Consider the following 19,005-nt stretch of genomic DNA (forward strand, 5'->3'; position numbering starts at 1 on the left):
CTATTATAATGTCTGTAATGTTAGTCTTGTACAAAATGTCCGCACAAATTCCCACTTAAAGCAATCAACAGTCCATTAAGAAACTTGATTGATTTTCCGCTCATAAAAGAGACATTCGTTTCACATTGACAACAACCACAGTGTGTGTGTGAGTAGTGACGCCGGAGGCCCCGCCCTCCCTGTATAAATACAGTGTGGCTCGCCTCACCTCTCCAGTCTTATTGGTCAGCTGGTCCTCGAGGTTGGTGGACATGCTTCCACCCTGCGTAGTTTGGTTGCATTCCGCATCACGCACAATGAAATAGGTGAGTTTGACTAGTTCTGCCTTTGTGACCGTGTGTTCTTCCCTGAGGTTGCTAGGTGATGAGCAGGGAGGGGCTGAGGGGCTTGTTTACATTCAGTGTGGACTGGGAATGCAAAGCTAGTAAAGTGTTTCCGTGTTTGTTTACGTACGCACACAAATGTGCGAGGTTGTATGAATGCATTCGATGATAGCTGGACGTGTCCAGTGCAGCCCATTATGTGGCGTCGCATGTGGGGTCGGTGTGGATGCGTTTGTGAGGGTGTCAGAAAACGTGTGTGCGTAAGTGCCCTGTTCTCCGGTTGCACTGTAACACAAGCTCCATCTGCTCACCCTGGATGAGATGGGGTTACCATGGAGACAGGCTCAGCACTGTTTCCCTGGGCTCCCTCGCCCAGTGCTTCTCTCTAGCCCACTCTTAAAGAAATAAAACCACATATGCGCCATGTGAACATTTGTAAATATAGTAGATTGTATATAATACATTTTGCATATGTAATACTATTTCAGTCAAATGCTGTAACATTTGAATCCCCCCATGTGTAAACTGATCTTTATCTTTTCTTTCCTCCCCTCCTTTTGTTCTCTGAATGCTGTTTGCCTCCACTCTCGCCTCTCTCTCTCCTTCCACCTGTTTTGCGTTGTGTCATAGTCATGCGCCCCCATCCCAGACCGCAGACCAAAAGAGCTCTGCCCACCATCAGGGAGGGCTATGAGGAACTGGTCCATGATATGAACCAGGCCAACAGCCTTCACACCCCTACTCAGTCCCAGGCCCAGCCCCAGTTCCATCCCTTGTCAACACAGGACTACTTCCGGTCCATTTGCCAGCTGGCCTGCCCAGCTTTTGTGCCCGACTTAGACATTCTAACAGTCGGCTTTCTCGACTCGCTCGGGCCTTGCCTCCGACTTCACAGACCCAGAGAGACGACGCCGTCTCCCAGACAGCCCCTGTTCCAAACAGCCATCGAACCATTGCAAGAGGAGGGTCCAAGCCAGGATTGTAGGCCCCAGAGAGAGAGCAGAAACCCGGGGAGTTTGTCTTCGAGCCTGGGGGAAAGCCCCACCGCAACCAGGCTCCATGTAGCAGATCCCTTGGAGGTTCTCTACGGTCACGGGGATGCACTCGCTGCCCAGCGTTGTCCCCAGAGGCGGAGGAGGGACGCCCCCGCGCTCGGAAGCGTGGCGCAGTCCAGGCTTCGAGCCGAGAGCTTCCCCACCATGACCCGCTCCTCTTCTCAGACCCAGCGCAAGAGTAGCTGCCCTGAACTCTGCCTCAAGGACACGCCTCCATTAGAAGAACGCCCCACGGAGGAGCATCGTGATACTGCCGTGCCAACGCTTTCCCGGAAGCCCCAAGGGCAGCCAGAGAGTGCCCCTTGCAGTGGGAATGGGACGAGCATCAGTGCCCGAACACACACACATACTGTTCCACTGGATCGCTGAGGGGGTTGCGATGTGTGTCGAGAGGCCTGATTCAGAGCTGCATGCTGCCCACCACTGCCAAGATGTAAACCGTGTTCAAACTGAAGGAGGGGGGCAATCAATTTAGAGGACCCTTCATTAAGAAAGACCTTAGAGGGGTTGTGTGACATTAGTTACCCGTCATCCTGCCTATCATCCACCTTGAAGACGGACCTCCAATACGATTCAAACACTGGATGGAAAAGTACAACATTTTGTGACAAAGCCGTGCAAAATAAGGTTGGGGTCTGTTCTGTGTCAATCCAGTCATTTTAGTGTGGAATGTTATGAAGTCTGAAAGCAGCTGGATTGAAATAAACGACAAATATTATCAATGTAAAAAATGTATATGTAAACGGTGGTAGGTTTAGAAATTTGAGGTCAGGTGACAGAGAGTGCCTATATATTCGTGTATTTATAATTTTAACAGGTTAATCTGAAACCTGACACACTGCACAGGACTGTATAATGCTCCAAAGGACAATACTTATGTACCAATGAATGTAATATCATGACATTTTACATGTAGTAATAAAGTAGTACTTTATACTCTCCATAAATATTAAAATTGTACGGTCAATTGCTAAAATTATCAATGACAGTTACAGTTACATAATTTGGACCACAACATTGCGTTACAATAAATGACCGGACTACTTGCGGAATAATGAAAGATGTGAATTAGAAGCATAAAACCCATTGCCAATGCCAGCGGTCAATATATTTTCGCAATGGGCAGATATCAGGAAATATTGACCGGCGAACGTTGGGATGACCCATTCAAATCAACGGTACTTTTTGGAACGTTATAAAGAGCCGTATCATAAGTTGTATTAAAGTATACGATTGGTTGAGTGATTAGGCTACATTAGTGCATGTCTGCATAAAGTGTTGCGCAGCCATGTCGGAGAGTGCAGGGCATACCTTGTTCCACCTATGTGAAGGGTCATGTGGAGTGGGCTCAAAGTTATGTGACATTCATAACAAAGTATTCATTTATATAAAGAATGTGTGACATATTTGTCCATGACCTTTCGATTGTATCTTATGCAGGACAATGATAATCAGTTCATTGGAAATGTTATAAAGGGTTCATAAGAGTGACATCATCCTGTACTTCTTAAAAAAAAAAAGTGAATTAAAAGTGAAGTATTACATTATTTATTGATTTTATTCCTTAATTCCTTAATTTATAAACATTATTTAGTTGGTTAATTGGCTCGCGCGTTAGCTTTTGGTGCTTCTGGTTGCCAGGTTTCTCGTTGCAGTGACATAGGGGGCGACTGTAAATAACCTGGCAACCCCAGCCGTCTACCACCATCATACCAAAACAATGGGTGCTATGTGGATCAGTTGGTCTACCTCAACCTCTCAGACTAACATTATATCTTTCGTGTGCCTCTGTCTTTATCTTTCGTGAACATGACAATATAACGAGGCTTTGGAGCGTTTGATAAGGTAAGTACAACTGAAATGGACTTAAAATGGACGGTGTTTGATTAAGTTCCAGTGATGCCCGGAATCAACCGGAATTGCTAGCTTTTATACTAGCCTAGCCAGGTTCAAAATGAACCCAGTGCTAGCTAACACCGTTGCTAACTATATGGCAATCAGACAATCTTCATTTTTTGGAGGTGAACTTGCGAACAATTGTTATTTTGTTAAAATATAACCATGAGCAACAGAAGCATCTCGCCTCTTAACTTAGTTTAGCTCGCTCGTATTTATGTTACATAACCGTGTGCAGCAACGCCAGTCTGTAATCCTGGCTTGACTGAAACGCGAAAGACTTCTACAGTACAATACACGACAAGTCTTGGTTTTTTGGGCGACATATTTGCATAGCTCAGCTTGTCAATCATCATATGTGAATTAATGTGTGCCCATAACAATCATTATTTGTGTTCTGTTTGAGTGTTCTGTTAATGCTGAAATACTAATGACTGTCCTCGTCGATCATTGACATCACAGCCACCGCCAGCACCTCACAGCTGCATAATGAATGATACCGCAGGGACCACATGTTCCCAAGCAGCACCCCCGGGGGCAGAGAGGCAGCTACGTAAATGCCCTGTTGTTACCCATCAGAGGAGGGGTCATGAAGCGTCAGTCAATGAATAGATAAGCCTGTCATATCCACAGCTTCCAGTTCCTCTTCAGCTATCTATACAATGCATTGTCAGCAGCAAACCTCTCTCTCTGACAGCGAGCTAGTGCAATTTCGCAGAGAGCAGCCTCCCAACCGTTTCCGCCTGATCCTCCGACCTCAGCATAGTCAACGCTGCTCTTTCAGTCCATCTCAGGATCACATGCTCGTTAAGAGATACCGAACTTAGCCCGTAGCTTGTGACATAAACAGGTGGCACATTATAGTGACCTTGAATCCCATTACTCCGTTCCTTAAAATAGAATGGATCTATTGTCGTAGCAGTGTGTGGACTAGTGGTGTGGGGTAAATAGCCTAGTGTACGAGCCGACAATGCAGGCAAGAGACCATCATCAGGTGTTGGCTGGTAAACACCTGTTGGCCTTCATACCTGAAATTGTAGGTGTTACACATACATTATTTGTGTTTCCCAACTTGACACTGGTCTCAAGGTAATACTGTGGGGTAGTCAGGCAAATTGGAATGACTAGCCCCTGCCTAATGCCCAGGGGCTAGTTTGAGACTATCTGATCTGACCAACATTAGAACCAACGTGTTAACCAATAGGAGCCATCCTGACAAAGACGTTTGAGTTACATTCAGATTCTACGACGTTAGGCTACTTTTCAGAACCAGCCAGGGGAGTGTGTATTAAGGAAATTCGACTCCACAGCAGCAGCCAGGTGCTTTTCTGTCGACAAAGTTACACAGTGACTCGCTTCCGTGTTGTCACCTGAACTGACTTGTTTTGACCACGGTTCCCTGTCCTTAGGACGAACTCAGCCAAGCTTCATTCCTGTTGAGCCTGACTGATCATTAATCGGCCCGCTCAGTGAGAGCACTGTTTGCGTCCAGAGATTATCGCATACCTCCTTTTGCAATAGCTTTATACTTTTGCCAAAACTGACAAAGTCGAGTATGGGGTTGGATTGAATTCTAATGGGACAGTATACAGAGTATTTATTGAGGAACTAACATTAGTTGTCATAGTACCGGTAATAAAAGCCTAATTTGTGGATTTTGCTACATGACAACCAATGTCTGCTCGGATACTCAATACATTTACAGCTAACATTCTTGGGTTTCCGATGTATCCAATGAATAGTTTTCGCATTCAGACGTTGGCCCTGAAATATAGAACGTCCACTTCTTTATAACGATTGTGTATATATTTTTTATCATATCATATTCTTATCCTCTCTAAAGGTACAGTCCTCACCTGGCTTGGTCGACCAGATCGTATTCCATCCCCAAATTTCAACTCTTAACAAAACCTACCCTCTCGAATCATGTCTGGGCCGGGAGATCTCCCAGGTAAGTTGGGCGCTGGACCAGGAATCCGACACCGTGTCGTTACAAATCAGGGAATGGTGCTTCTTGTCTGGAGAGCCGTCTGGAGAGCTGTTGGTATGTTCTTGTCCCAGCCCTGGAGTCTGGGATGGGGATGGGAGGCATGTCTCTGCCCATCGGCATGACCCGGAGAGCCCTCAGCTACGACGACAACATGGAGGCCCCCATGTCCCCCCCGCCCTCGGACATCAACATCAACAACCTGTGGAGGAGGCCGGTAATCCCTGATAGAAAGTTCCAGCAGCTGGCTGAGGTAACACATACACACACAAACACGCTCGTGCATTCAGTATTTGTTCGGGATTTGTGTGACCCATTAGTTGTGTGCCCTGCCCTCAGGAGGATGAGTCTGGAGGCAGCAAGACCCACACTGCCTCATTCACCGCCGGCTCTGCCAAGCCCCATGTCCCGGTAGTGAAGGCCAAGGCTTCCTCCATCATTATGAACTCCCTCATGACCAGTGAGGACCCAACACTCACCCCCAAACTGACCCCCATATCTTCCCGCGTCGCTGTCCACATGCCCGTGTATCCTTATGCCTGACTCTGTCTCCCCCCCCCCCCCCCCCCCCCCCCCTCAGAACACACCCAGGACCACATGTACAGATTTGAGCAGAAGGCCGGGCTAACTGACTCGAGCTACACCCCCCACAAGGGGCTGACCGCCGAGGAGACACGCTACCACCAGCGCATGCCCGAGTCCTTCCAAGTAAGTCACCACAGCGAGCCACTCGAGTCGGAAGTCGCCGCGGCAGCAAAGCGGTGACATTCACGCCGCATTGGTTGTTTGTTTTGCCCGCGCAGAAACTGAACGTCCAGAGTGCGGAAGCGAAGGACGACAAATCGACGTTGTCGGCTCAGTCGACCCCTTCCGGAACGCCCCAGAGCTCCCCTAAAAACAAACGCAGGTAACGCAGCCGTCGCCGCTCTGCCCAGACCACCGCATTCTGCCGTGTGAAACCAATGTGCCGGCCTAGAGCGAGCCATCCCTTTTCGTGTCAAGTGTGGTGGATGTATGAACGGCCAAGCTCAAGCATGGTGGATGTATGAACGGCCAAGCTAAATATGAAACCACCGTGCCCACCCCGTACACTTTGTACTTCCCAGCGATATGCACTTTATCTATATGATTGATTGCCAAATGATTGCAACAGCTCACAAAGCTGACTCGTGCTTGTGTGCATGTTATTCGTGTCCTGTGCGTGCGTATGACAGGGGCTGGTTCAACAGCCAGGGGTCAACAGCGTCCCTCACCGGCTCTGACCTTAGCGTGAGCTCCGGCAGCAGCCTGGACATGGGCCCCGTCGAGGCCGGAGGAGCCATGGAGCGCTGGGGCGCGTTCGGGCCGCGGCCCAACGTCCAGAAGCCCCCCCTCGACCCAAGCACGGAGCCAGGCTCCAGCGGTGCAGGTAAGCTACGTCGGGAACTAGCGAACTTCTCAGGGAGGTTTCGATGGCGGTATTTAAGAGGGAGCAAATTCCCCTCAGGGTTTTTTGTTTGTTTGGTCGTGCTTGGAGAACTTCCTAATTGGAGAACTGATGTAGTCCTGTAGCCGAATCGTCTCCTCTTTGATGTGCAGGCTGTAGCTGTATTGATCAAATAAGAAGATGCTTTTACCAATACTACTAGTATGTCGCGCTACACTGTGTGTTACTGCTTTGTATCGTGTTTCTACAAGGAATTTTGCCTTGGACGACCTATGGTTTCAGTACTTCTTTGTTTTTCTTGTGAGGGAGATAAGACTATCTCTGGTAACTGATTATCTGTCCTCTTGTTATGAGCCGTTGGTGTCAAGGTACACAGATAAACCCGGCAGCGTTGCCTAAACTTGGCATCCCGTTCATTGATGCACGACAACCTTCGAGTGCCCCTGTTTATGAGATGGTCACATTTTTACAGTATTGCACATGCTTTCTGATCAATAAAAAAAATATATACTACAACATAAAATGCAAAAGGAGCTTCCGAGTGTAGATACAACTTTAATAGGACGTCAGACGTGTATTTACAATCTTTATTTCCACCCACTTGGTCTACGCGGTGGACCGAAAAAAAAAATTGTGCATTCCAGAGAGGTCAAATGTTCTCTCTCCTCCAGGGGGCTTTGCCCTGCAGGCGTACCGCGGTGCCCAGAAACCCACCCCCATGGAGGTCATGAAAGCCCAGGCCACGCGATTGGCCGAAGACCCTGCCAGTCACAAAGCCCCGCCCAAGATGGAAATCCCCAGCATGGATGGACGGAGGCAGGGCGGCCGGCCAGCCAAACTCAAGCATCGGGACATCAACATTCTGACGCCTTCCGGCTTCTGAGACGCCATGCACTCCCGTATTTCAAACACACACATATACACACACACACACACCTGGATGCATAAACACACAGTATAGGGATAGAGTGTTTTATCCTAGATTACAGCTCAGGGAGAAGTTCACTCTGGAGGGGTTGAGTGGTTTGCTGGTCTTACCCTTTCCCAGTTCCTGTGCTTACCTGTTCACTCTCTCCCCCCTCCCTGTGATCCTCTGTGTCCTTGGAGTCAAATGGAAAACGTTTGTTTTTGTTTTTGTTCTCCTTCCTTTGCACTAGAATGTGTCGTATAGGTTCGGTGATGGTAGTGTGATCAAATACATGTGCTGGTGCCATGTCTTGTGTCGTTTCTCTCATTTGATTTTCACATCAGTGTTTTATTTGCCTTTTTTTTGTAGAGATTCAAAGGTTTTATGTGTTTCTGTGTCATTTCTGTTAAACGGTTGAAAGTTCTGACGGTGCAAAAATCCAGTTTTTCAGTTGATTCAGTTATTCTGTTCTGTATTCTATTTCTATTTTGATCCTGAAAAGGAAATGGAGGGAGAAAAAAACACTGGAATTTTCGCCATCACTCCGTATTCTTAAAACTAGTGTTTGCTGCTTGGAAATGTGACCTTGTTTGATTTCATTAGCTTTCATCGATAGCTGTCATTCCCCAAATGTACTTTTTGTGATCAGAAATGTCTCCAACATGATGGTCCCTTCATTCAGTCTAGTCTTCTTTTGGTATTTGTCTGTACCAAAAAGATACGACTTATAATGTTATGTATTTAATATTGTGGTGATTGTTGTTCACCCTCAATGAAGTGTACTGTTATTCTCATTCCTCTTGTATGGATTTGAATTGAGCAAATACTCATTCTACTTGTAGATTATGTGACACTAACCCTGTTGTCAGCATTTTTCTATTTTTGAAAGAAATATCCATATATATGGTTGTATCCATATATATGTCCTCCTGTGGACCTATGTTGTGTATATATTCAGAATAAAAAATATTAACAACCGCACTGAACTTCCTGTTTCATTGCGTTTTTTTGACAAGCTGGACAAATCAACAGTACGTGGTTTACAATCAGAATAAGAATGGGTTTGAATCACCATGAAGGTTTGCACAGACAAGGAATTTACTTTTGTAGAAAGGTGCATACATGAAACATATAGGAATCTCAAAAACGTAAATATATGGACTAACTATACTAAAGGAACATGGTCAAGCAATACTAAGGGGGATTTAGAATTTAAATTAAATATACAATAAAATGTATTATGATGCAAGCCCTACACAACTTAAGGATAGTGGAAATAAAAACCATATAATGACCCAGATCAGGTTCTGGATGTATTAAACCAAAGCATTATTCAAATTGCAACCTGCGTAACCTAGTTCAGTGACGTTTCGTGGGACCACTATTTCCGAGTGACCTTCCACAGCATGTACTCACGGTGACCACTAGGTGGTCCCAGTTCCACAGGCGTTTCTAAATCATTCAGGGACGCCTTGATACAAAAACGCCCCGCAGTTGGTTCGACTTCTAGCTACCGAATTAGCAAGGCTAGCTAGCTCAGCCACTAAGAGCGGACATGTTGAGCCGGCCCCTCCGTGATTGAACACCACTTTACCAAGAATTCGGCTGCTTGGGCAAAGAGTCGGTTATTCGGGCAATCATGGACGCCGTCAATGCATTTAATCATGAGGTAAGTAGGGCTCCAGAATGCAGAGATTGCAGGAATTCGTCCATAGATTAGGCGACTGTCATGTGTGTGTGTCTCACTGTGGACTGAGGACAGGCGAGGAAGGCCAGGATACACAGGCCTTGCTAGCTACCTGCAGTGCCGACTTAAAGTGTTCCAATTTGTGTGGCCATATCCGCAAGAAATATACAGTGTGCCACAAAATTCTTGTATGGATTTTACAGTACAGTAACAGTAAAAATGCTATTGCTGGCTAACATTAGTCGGCAGCTAGCCTGTGGTAGCTGAATAGAAAGCTAGCTTGCTCGCTTGGCGCCCTGTGGCAGCTGGGTAGCCTGCTAACTAGTAGCAATAGTTCGCTAATCATCACAACAACAATTGAAGGAAAGCTAGCGTGCTATCGTGGTAGACTGATCGTAACTGTCTACAACAACAATTAAGAAAACAACTTGTTTTACTGATTGTAAAAAAACATTTAGTATTATGGTAGTCAACCTAACTAGCAGGAAGGAACAAGGACATATCTTAATACTTCTCCCTCTCATCCCTGCCTATGTTGCCTAGCTAGCTAACCCGCATCTCTCTCAATCTGTACCGCTCTAGTTATTCTCATTGATGGACACGAAGCCCCCGATCTCTCGAGCGAAGATGATCTCCATTACTAAATCAGCCATTAAAGCAATGAAAGTAAGCATGTCGGTGTTTTAGTACATACAGTGATGTGTGTGTGTGTGTGAGAGAGAATGCGTGACAATGTGACAGTAAACTTGGGTGGGTAAATGAGAGTTCATGGTGTTCCTGTGTAGTCATGTAGTTTATTCCGACCTGTTTCCTCATGAAACCACTAATAATCTCTCTCTCTTTTTGCATCTTAGTTGTATAAGCATGTTGTCCAGATTGTTGAGAAGTTTATCAAAAAGGTAAGAGGCGGTTCGCTGGGCCTTTTCGTCGTCTCTTACATTTGCATCAATACTGTATACTTCAGACAGGAGATTGGAAGGAACCTGTCTTCACGTTCCCATCTCCTGTAACCTGTGTGTCTATGTCACTTCTGAGCACCTGTTGTCTTGTGCTTCGGTAGTGTAAACCAGAGTACAAGGTGGCAGGCCTGTATGTGGTGGACTCCATTGTCAGACAGTCTCGACACCAGTTTGGGTCCGACAAGGATGTGTTCGGCCCAAGGTTCACCAAGAACATCACCGGAACCTTCCAGAACCTCTGTCTTTGTCCCGTGGAGGACAGGGTAAGATCACACTGTGGATGGGGATGATTTCGGTGTAATACGAGTTTCAGTCCAATGGCCTTGATGTGGTATACTCGACTAAGCCCCCCGCTCTGGGTCTCCCTCCCCTGTCTTCTGTGTGTAGAGTAAGATAGTCCGCGTGCTCAACCTGTGGCAGAAAAATGGGGTGTTTAAGATTGAGGTCATCCAGCCTCTGTTAGACATGGCCGCCGGGTCCGGCGGCTCTGCGACCTTCACCGACATGGACGACCCCGACACAGGTATCCACCGTACATGTGTGTGTGTGTGTTTGTTTTGACATACGAGAGTGTGTGTGTCAATTATCTGTCGTCCTCGTCCCTTAGGTTCACCCCCATCGCCGGAGAAGGAGTCCGTTGTCGCCGCGGTGACGACTAACTCCATCGTCGCCGCTGTTCCTCAGCTGCAAAACTCGGATGCCTTTGCCGCTGTGGCACAGCTGTTTCAGTCTTCACAAGGACAACAGGTGGGTGGGGGTGTGGGTGCCCCGGGCACTTCAGTTTGCTCATCCCTGACGGGAGGACTGTTTGATATGATGGAGTCACCTCGTTGACTATCGAATAACTGAAAGGCTGTGGGCCAGATAGTGTGCAGAGGGTGATAAGAGTTCAATTGTTCCAACAGGGGTGAAGGAAATTCTCCCCCCTCCTTGTCAGCAAATGAACACAGCTGACCAAGTCAGCTTGGGCCTGTGAATGAATCCAGCCCTACTTGTGGTCATTTAGAGGGCCTTCAGTTTCCTATCTTAAAAAAAACTAAACACAAATCCGATGTCTCAATCCCGGGTTTAGTCTTTCAGCCTTAATTCGGGACCTTTCTCCTCCAGCTCCAGCAGATGCTGCAGACCTTCCAGCAACAGCCAGGAAAGCTCCAGACACACGCGCAGCCTCCGGCCAACCTTCACCACTCACAGGCCCAGGCCCAGACACATCCCCACCTCCAGCCCCAGAACCCTGGCCCGGGCACGGTGGCTACGCATCTCCCCCTCGCCACCCAGCCCATCCCGCAGAAGACGTTTGACAAGGTTGCTGTGAGTACCTCCTTATTCTTCCAGCGCGTGCGTCAAAGGAGACCCTCTTTGGCAGTTGGCGAGGAGGGGTTTACCACAGAGACAACCAGACAGCCAGATGTTCAATGCAGGAGAGCAACTACAGACATGAAAGCGAAAGAAGACGATTGAGTTGTCCTTCAGCCCCTATGCAGTCATATAACCTCTCTTGGCACGGTGACATTTAGCAAAGCTTCCAAACGCAACACTTTCTTGTCTTTCAGACGTTGCTGGACCGCTTTGACTACGACGACGAGCCAGAAGGCGGAGATGACTCCAAGAAGGACGAGACCTCCTCCATCCAGTCCTTGTAAGCTCCTCTACGTGTCACGCCAGAGACTGCTTCTGTAGACCAGCTGTGGGAGGGTGGGAGGGTGGGAGGGTGGGAGTGTGTTTCCTCCGTCTAACCTTGAAGGCGCTGTATGCTTTTGACCCGTCTCTGACATATTTGAACTGTGTGTGTGTGTGTTTGTTTCACTTGTGACAGTGGACAGCAACCTCCAGGGTTCCCTCAGCACATGGAACACTTTCAGCCACACATGATGGGCATGTCACAAGACCCTTCACAGCAAGTAAGCCCCTCCCCCCTCCATCTCCTCAGCTCCAGTGTATCCGCGAGCCATTCTCCATTTCTCTTGTTCTGACTAGAAGTTACGCTTTTTTGGAAAAAGTAGAGAAGGAAAACGACAACAACAAGCGTTGTAAAGAGCGTCTGTGCGCTGATAGGTTTCTAACGGCAGATTTTCTCAAACCAGGTGCCCCTCCCTCCTAACGGGCAGCTCCAGGGCTACGGGCTGATGCCGGGGCAGGCCTACCCAGGGATGATGCCTCCTCTGGGGCAGGCTCACCCAGGCCAGTCCCTTCCCGGCTCGGCGGGTCCTCCAGGCTTTCCAGGAGGCTACCCCCATCACAACGAGGCCTTCAGCCAGCATATGGGCCAACCGCATCAGGTGAGAGACCCAAGGGCTTAACCCTTGACCTCAGCTACTTAACCCCCCCCCCCGCCCAGCCTTGGTCTGTGTTCGCTCACGCTAACGTGAGATGTCGTCTGTGGGGTCCCGGGCAGGATATGTGCATGGACCTGGACCCCGCGTCCATAAGAGAGGCCCGCCAGCGTCCCGACGGCAGGAGATCGCGCACTGGATCTAAGTGAGTTCCACCAACCTTTCACCGTGGGAGTGTCCCCGCTCCGAGTCCCCTCGTGGCGCCGTCACACATGTCCTCCTCTCTCCCTCCCCTCCCCTCTCCCCTCCCCCCCCCCCGCAGGTCGCCCAAGCGGAGGAGGTCACGGTCCAACTCGCGCACGCGCCGCTCCCGCCACCGGCGCTCGCGCTCCCGCGACCGCCACCGCCTGTCGCCGCGCTCGCGCTCCCAGGAGCGTCGGGAGCGTGAGAAGGAGCGCGAGCGCCGGCAGAAGGGACTGCCCCTGCTCAAGGCGGACACGCTGAGCGGTGAGGTCACCATCGTGTTCTTCTCTTTCCTTCTCTTTCCTTCTTCTCTCTTTCTCTTTTCTTCCTTCTCGTTTCGTCACCTTTTTGGTTCCCCCCCCCCCCCACGGGAGACTCGAGCAGAGTTTCAGGAAAGCGAAGCGCCGCGGTCGTCCCAAAACCCTTTTTTTTGTGGATTTGCTCCCTTCCCCAGTGTGCAGCACCACTCTGTGGGTGGGCCAGCTGGACAAGAGGACCCAGCAGCAGGACGTGGCCTGTCTACTGGAGGAGTTTGGACAGATCGACTCCATCAACGTGAGTACCTCCCCCACCCCCCCCATAGCCCGGCCCGTCACCTGCTCACGGCTACACTCACCCAAGCCTAGAGGCCCTACGGCATCCACCATCCACCTTCCCCCTCTGATTCCTCCTCTTCCTCCCTGGTGGGTCCAGATGATTCCACCGCGAGGCTGTGCCTACATCGTGATGGTGCACCGGCAGGATGCCTTCCGGGCCCTGCAGAAGCTCAGTCGGGGATCCTACAAGGTCAACCAGAAGACCATCAAGGTGAGGGAGCAGAGCCCCAAATGCAACCCTGCTAACCTGACTGTTCAAGGGCTCTACAGTTGCGCCCGTTTAACTCGCATATTCGAGGAAAAGTGAATATTAGCGAACGTGGAAACGTTTTTGGGGGCGCACGGGTGCGAGCGAGTTTTAACCGTCGACATAGTGTATGTTTTTAACCTATTGCAGGCGTCAGTTGCGTGAAAAGAGATGATGGAACCTGAAAATGCTCAAACCATTATTTACAACAGGAAACGTTTATTCCTCTTTTTTGAGAGAGAGATTTCAACTACTAAGAGAGAGATTTCAACTACTAAGAATCGTGACTCGGATAAACATCATAGGCTGCGTCCTGTGATAGCCTGCTGCGTCTGTCTTGTGCTGTAACAGCACGGCTGGCGATCTAGCTAGCTAACCTTCACCCTCAGTGTGAACAATACAACTAAGCAAACTAACGACCAACATGACACATACCAAAATAAACTTGAGTTTAACAATAGAAACAATGCTGCCGTCAACAAAATAACCGCCCAACTGAGTCCCCTTCTGTCTGTACCGCAAGTCATGCTGAAAACCGATAGCGCAGTTGCAACCCTACATGAACACCGGTGCCAATACAACATTAAAAACTACATTTCCCATGAATGAGGACCTCATTCGGATCAGTACAGAGGCGCCCTCCCTGGAAATGTTTGATGTGCTGAAAACTGGCTGTCAGCTGGTAAAAGATCAAGACTCCCATGCTACAAAGCTTGGCCAAGCCAGTCAGTTTGAAACAATGTGACAAAAAAAAGTTCAAAATGAATAAATAAGTAACCAATCCTGTTTCCGGGCAATTTTGTAAAAATTTTGTCTAAATTTGTCTGTGCCCCTATATATGTCCGTGCCCTTAAAGTTTTGCACTTGGGGGGCACATGTGCTTCAGTCAAAAAACAAAATTTAGCATCGAGCCCTGCTGTTACACATAACCATCCGGCAAGTCGTCCTTGGAAACAGTTTGGGAGAAGAGCAGGCACTTCAAACGACCGTGGTTTGGGGACAAACGGTTTAGTCGGACACGGGGCCAGATGGATTCTGTTGTGGTGATGATCTCGCCAATCCAACTCTCTCCCAAGGCTAGATAACCCCGCTGCTAACGAGAGCGCCGGCATCTCTCGAGGGGTTTCACTGTGGGTGCGTTCCGTGGGCTAAACATGCTGCTCGCGGCTTCTCTGCAGATCGCCTGGGCGCTGAACAAGGGCATCCGGTCCGAGCACAAGCAGTACTGGGACGTGGAGCTGGGGGTCACCTACATCCCCTGGGCCAAGATCAAGCAGGACCAGCTGGATGGACTCCGCGAGGGGGGCATGCTGGACGTCGACACGCTTTCCCCCGGTGAGAGCTCAGCCTGGTCTCGCTAACAGACGCTAGTCTGCGAGTTGCTGGTGCATGAGGTTGTTTTGACTGTGTGTGTGTGTGTGTGTGTGTGTGTGTGTGTGTGTGTGTGTGTGTGTGTGTGTGTGTGTGTGTGTGTGTGGGGGGTTCCACAGAGTGGAGGGCAGTTCAGAACAACCTTGAGGAACCGGAAGAGTCGGCCCAGAACGGGCGTTTCGAGCCGATGCAGACCGAGGAGATACCGCTGGGTCCGGGGGCCGCGCCCGCGCAGGTGAACAAGGCTGAATCTCCAAGGGGCTGTGTGGGGGAGAGGACGGGGCCCTGGCAGGATGTTGAAACCACAGTAATATCCACTTCAGGCCACTAGACGGCGCCACAAACGACATTTGGCACTGACTGTTGCCTGTCTGCCTCTCTCCCTAGGTCCCCCAGGGGCCACCCATGGTGGGTGTGGGGTCCCACGCGCCCCCTGCCTTCCCGGGCCCCATGGGTATCCCTCCCCCCTCCTTCCCTCCTGGTGGACCCCCTCCTCCACCGTTCATGAGACCTGGATTTAACCCCATGCAGATGCCACCAGGTAAGACTCCCAAAGTCGACTCACTCATGTCTCTAACACACACACTCACACACTCTTATTTGTGCCTATTGAGCTTTAAAACAAAATAAAACGGTCTTAATAAACATTGTCTACCCATCCCACTCCACTAGGGTTCCCACCTCCAGGAGGCATGCCCCTGGGCCCCCCTCCACCATCCGCTGGCATGGTGGACGACCCATCCCTAGACCCGACAGGCATGGGCCCCAGGAACAACAGCGAGGGCCCCGAGGGGCCCCACCACTACGGCCACCAGGGGCCCCTGCCCCCGCAGATTAGCCCCATGGGTCAGTTGAGAAACTCCACTCCAGAGCCCAGACCTATACGCAGACATGCTATAGACCTAGAGATAGTCTATAGTAATATAGGGGCAATAATTTGTGCCATAACGTATACTGGCCAGAAAAACACATGTGCTCTCTCTCTTGATACAATAAAGCTAGTGCTGTCAAACAATTAAAATATTTAATTGCATTCATGTCATAGTTAACTCGCGATTACTCGCACATTTTAATCTATTTTAAATGTCCCTTGATTTCTTTTTGTTCCATAATTATCATTTTTCTCATTTAATGTTCTTATCTTCATGGAAAAGGGGAACGGATTGCTTCGTGCAGGAGTGGGGAACCTTTTTTCTGAAAAAGGGCCATTTGGATATTTATAAAATCATTCGGGGGCCGTACAGAATTATGAGCTTAAAAATGTGCCTGCTATATTTGGTCAAACATTTCATTAACTGACCCCTAATGTGATGGCTGGAACTTCTTCTCTTTGGTGAGGTTTGTGATGTTAGCTGGCACGCATGCAGCCTGCAGTGAACATTTCTGGGGGGGTATCATGATAATGGAAAGGGATGGTATTCTTTTTTTATATCGCTACCATTTTTGAGACTCGATCCGAGTGTTAATCAAGCGCGGAGCCAGACGTTGTAAACATTCTGGGCTCAGCCCAAACCAACAACGTATTCTGGGTTTGATCTGCTGGAAAGGAATTCCACACGTCATGTTTTGGTACATTGGTACGCAACGCTGCGCGCCTCCACGGTCCTCTTCCACATATTCAAATAATGCTGCTGCCAACTAATAATGCACCTAATAAAACGGTTCCTGCAGTGCCATGGTGGGCCGGACCATGAGGCCCGGACAGCCCCCACCCCTGGTCTAAACCATGGTTACGCTCTCGCCTAGGCACAGACGAGAGAAGGGGAGAGAGGGAGTCATTTAAGGGCAGCAACACACCGAAGGGTCGTGTCCAATCCCACTGTCCAGGCTAACACAACTATATTTGGGACCAAAGTGCCATCAGCATGATTGCTTAGCGATCTGGCAGGCAAGGCTGGTTTCAACGTCGAACTTTTGTCCGTATTGCGGCCCGCGGGCCCGACGTTCCCCACCCCTGGCTTAGTGCAAATTAATTTTTTATTGAAAACAACATTTCAATCGTCTGGCTTTAACGTCAGTAGTTGTTGCAACAGCTTGTGAAAAAAGAAAAACTACAGAGTTTCCTAGGCCAAAAATAACGTTAATCTTGCGATTTAAATAAAATTGACGCCGTTAAAATGGGTTTGCGTTTAACGCCGTGAATAACGCGCTTAACTGACGGCACAAAATAAAACCAAAGTGTTGTATGCCTTTTCTTCATGGTCTTGTGTGTTTTCTCCTCAGGTAACCAGGTGGGTGGCCCTCCAGGGGGTCCCTCAGTCCACCCCCCCTCCGGTGGCCTTCTGGGGGCCCGGCCTGGCATGATGCCCCTGCAGCGACCTCCAGTCCTCCCGCCTCCGCACATGCAGCGCTTCCCCCCTCCGCACGCCCAGCGGCCCCCCCACCCCAACATGCCCCCCATGCCGCCCCACATGGGCCCAAGGGGGCCCCATCCCCCGATGATGCACCAGGAGCCGCCGCCGCCTCCGGGGGCCTTTGGGATGCCCCCTCTCCACAACATGAGGGGCCCGTTTCCCCCGCATGGCCCTCCCCCCGGCCCCCCTCCCTTCCTGAGACCCGGGGCTCCCCGGGGCCCCGAGGTGCCCGAGGAGATGGAGGGGAGGCCCTTCAGGAGCGACAGGCCTGGGTTCAGGGACCAAGAGCCTGACTGGGAGAGGGAGAGGGAGAGGGATAGAGGCTTCGGGGGAGGGAGACGGCCGTTTGGCGACGGGGGTCGAGGAGGCGGTGGTGGAGGGGGAGGTGGGGAAAGGATAGACGGCAGGGAACGGTTTGGAGGCTGGCCGGAGGAGGGAGGAGAGCAGAGAGGAGGATGGGAGCGAGAGAGGGAGCGAGGGAGGGGGGACTGGCGAGAGCGACGGAGCAGCTTGGAGGGAGCGAGGGGGGAGCCCGGAGAGAGGGGGAGGGGGGAGCCCGGAGAGAGGGGGAGGGGGGAGCCCGGAGAGAGGGGCAGGGGGGAGCCCGGAGAGAGGGGGAGGGGAGAGCCCGGAGAGAGGGGGAGGGGGGAGCCCGGAGAGAGGGGGAGGGGTGAGGGGGGAGACCGGGGCAGGAGCGAGGGAGGCGACCGGGGCAGGAGCGAGGGAGGCGATCGGGAGCGGGGGAGAGGGGACGGCGGCGACAGGGAGCGTAGCCGGGGCGAGGGAGGAGAGCGGGAGCGAAGCCAGGGAGGCGAGCGGGGGAGGGGAGGCGAGGGGGGGGAAAGGGAGCGGGCGCGAGGGCCCGACGGCGAGAAGCTGAGGCGGAGAGAGAGGGGCACGCGGTGGGACAGGGACGACCGACGGGGCGAGAAGGGAGCGGAGTCGGAACACCCGGAGCGCCTCCAGAACTCTAACAGCGCCGAGCAGCCAGCCTCCGCCGCTCTGCTGGCGCCTCCGACCCTTCCCAAGGATCCCAGCCCCGAACCCAGGAAAGACTCGCCCGGAGAGCCTGTCCGACAGGAAGCCGAGTCAGAACCCTTAGCCCCGCCCCCCGAAGAAACTGCTGAACCCCCAACAAGGACTGAGACTTCAGACACAGAGCCCACACAGGAGCCAGACGCATAGGCTGCCCCCCCCCTTCCACAACACGGACCGGACTTGATCCACAAACCCTCTCTCCACCATCAGGGTTTGATGGATAAGGTCTGACACCATGCCGTTGGTTTAAAAAACAAACAACTAAACTACAACAACAACAACCGAAAAAGAACACAAACTACTGCTATCCACGTCCGCCTGGCACACTGCTTGGCAGACACCTTACCCTGTCTCTTTTCCTTCAGGGCCACGTTGCAAAGAGGACTCGACAGGCCAAAGCAACAGAGTGAAGATAGGTCTTGAACGGATGTGGCCGTGAGACTAGGAAGACAGAGAGAGAGAGAGAGAGAGAGAGAGAGAGAGAGAGAGAGAGAGAGAGAGAGACAGAGAGAGAGAGAGAGAGAGAGAGAGAGAGAGGCCAATGTATGCGTCTTCTCAGTCCTTACCGAGACGTTTTCATTTCAACTCGATTTGTGCCGTTTATCCTCAGTAAGGATGTTCAGTTTTATTTCCTGAATCTCAG

At 50.6% G+C, this 19,005-nt stretch overlaps 3 protein-coding genes across 3 annotated transcripts; all 3 read left to right on the plus strand.

Moving 5' to 3' along the window:
• The first annotated feature begins 232 nt into the window (after positions 1 to 232).
• Positions 233 to 2,864, plus strand: LOC124489160. The gene is made up of 2 exons (XM_047051833.1): positions 233 to 305; positions 954 to 2,864. The coding sequence occupies exon 2, from the start codon at positions 956 to 958 to the stop codon at positions 1,745 to 1,747; it is 792 nt and encodes a 263-aa protein (XP_046907789.1). The 5' UTR covers positions 233 to 305; positions 954 to 955; the 3' UTR covers positions 1,748 to 2,864.
• Positions 2,865 to 3,069: 205 nt separating this feature from the next.
• LOC124489168 (putative monooxygenase p33MONOX) lies at positions 3,070 to 8,580 on the plus strand. The gene is made up of 8 exons (XM_047051848.1): positions 3,070 to 3,223; positions 5,118 to 5,225; positions 5,336 to 5,514; positions 5,601 to 5,721; positions 5,842 to 5,969; positions 6,065 to 6,168; positions 6,476 to 6,669; positions 7,359 to 8,580. Exons 2-8 carry the CDS (start codon positions 5,201 to 5,203, stop codon positions 7,568 to 7,570), a joined length of 963 nt encoding a protein of 320 aa, XP_046907804.1. The 5' UTR covers positions 3,070 to 3,223; positions 5,118 to 5,200; the 3' UTR covers positions 7,571 to 8,580.
• Positions 8,581 to 9,067: 487 nt separating this feature from the next.
• On the plus strand, positions 9,068 to 18,936 carry scaf4a (SR-related CTD-associated factor 4a). The gene is made up of 20 exons (XM_047051844.1): positions 9,068 to 9,263; positions 9,864 to 9,947; positions 10,136 to 10,180; positions 10,342 to 10,503; positions 10,628 to 10,763; positions 10,848 to 10,987; positions 11,348 to 11,551; positions 11,794 to 11,879; positions 12,057 to 12,141; positions 12,325 to 12,519; positions 12,636 to 12,718; positions 12,836 to 13,020; positions 13,211 to 13,311; positions 13,450 to 13,563; positions 14,778 to 14,934; positions 15,090 to 15,205; positions 15,358 to 15,511; positions 15,643 to 15,816; positions 17,194 to 17,843; positions 18,048 to 18,936. The coding sequence occupies exons 1-20, from the start codon at positions 9,234 to 9,236 to the stop codon at positions 18,507 to 18,509; spliced, it is 3,363 nt and encodes a 1,120-aa protein (XP_046907800.1). The 5' UTR covers positions 9,068 to 9,233; the 3' UTR covers positions 18,510 to 18,936.
• The last annotated feature ends 69 nt before the right edge of the window (positions 18,937 to 19,005 follow it).

Source organism: Hypomesus transpacificus, unplaced genomic scaffold, assembly GCF_021917145.1.
Source record: "Hypomesus transpacificus isolate Combined female unplaced genomic scaffold, fHypTra1 scaffold_181, whole genome shotgun sequence".
In the NCBI taxonomy this organism is placed as follows: Eukaryota; Metazoa; Chordata; class Actinopteri; order Osmeriformes; family Osmeridae; genus Hypomesus; species Hypomesus transpacificus.

Excerpts from the sequence above, each read along its gene's own strand:
- LOC124489160 (XM_047051833.1), top strand. The coding sequence starts at position 956 with ATGCGCCCCCATCCCAGACCGCAGACCAAAAGAGCTCTGCCCACCATC.
- LOC124489168 (XM_047051848.1), top strand. The coding sequence starts at position 5,201 with ATGTCTGGGCCGGGAGATCTCCCAG. Across the intron at positions 5,515-5,600 it reads AGTTCCAGCAGCTGGCTGAG|GAGGATGAGTCTGGAGGCAG; the intron begins GTAACACATACA and ends CCCTGCCCTCAG. Across the intron at positions 6,670-7,358 it reads GCCAGGCTCCAGCGGTGCAG|GGGGCTTTGCCCTGCAGGCG; the intron begins GTAAGCTACGTC and ends TCTCTCCTCCAG.
- scaf4a (XM_047051844.1), top strand. The coding sequence starts at position 9,234 with ATGGACGCCGTCAATGCATTTAATCATGAG. Across the intron at positions 12,142-12,324 it reads CACAAGACCCTTCACAGCAA|GTGCCCCTCCCTCCTAACGG; the intron begins GTAAGCCCCTCC and ends TTCTCAAACCAG. Across the intron at positions 15,206-15,357 it reads CGGGGGCCGCGCCCGCGCAG|GTCCCCCAGGGGCCACCCAT; the intron begins GTGAACAAGGCT and ends CTCTCTCCCTAG.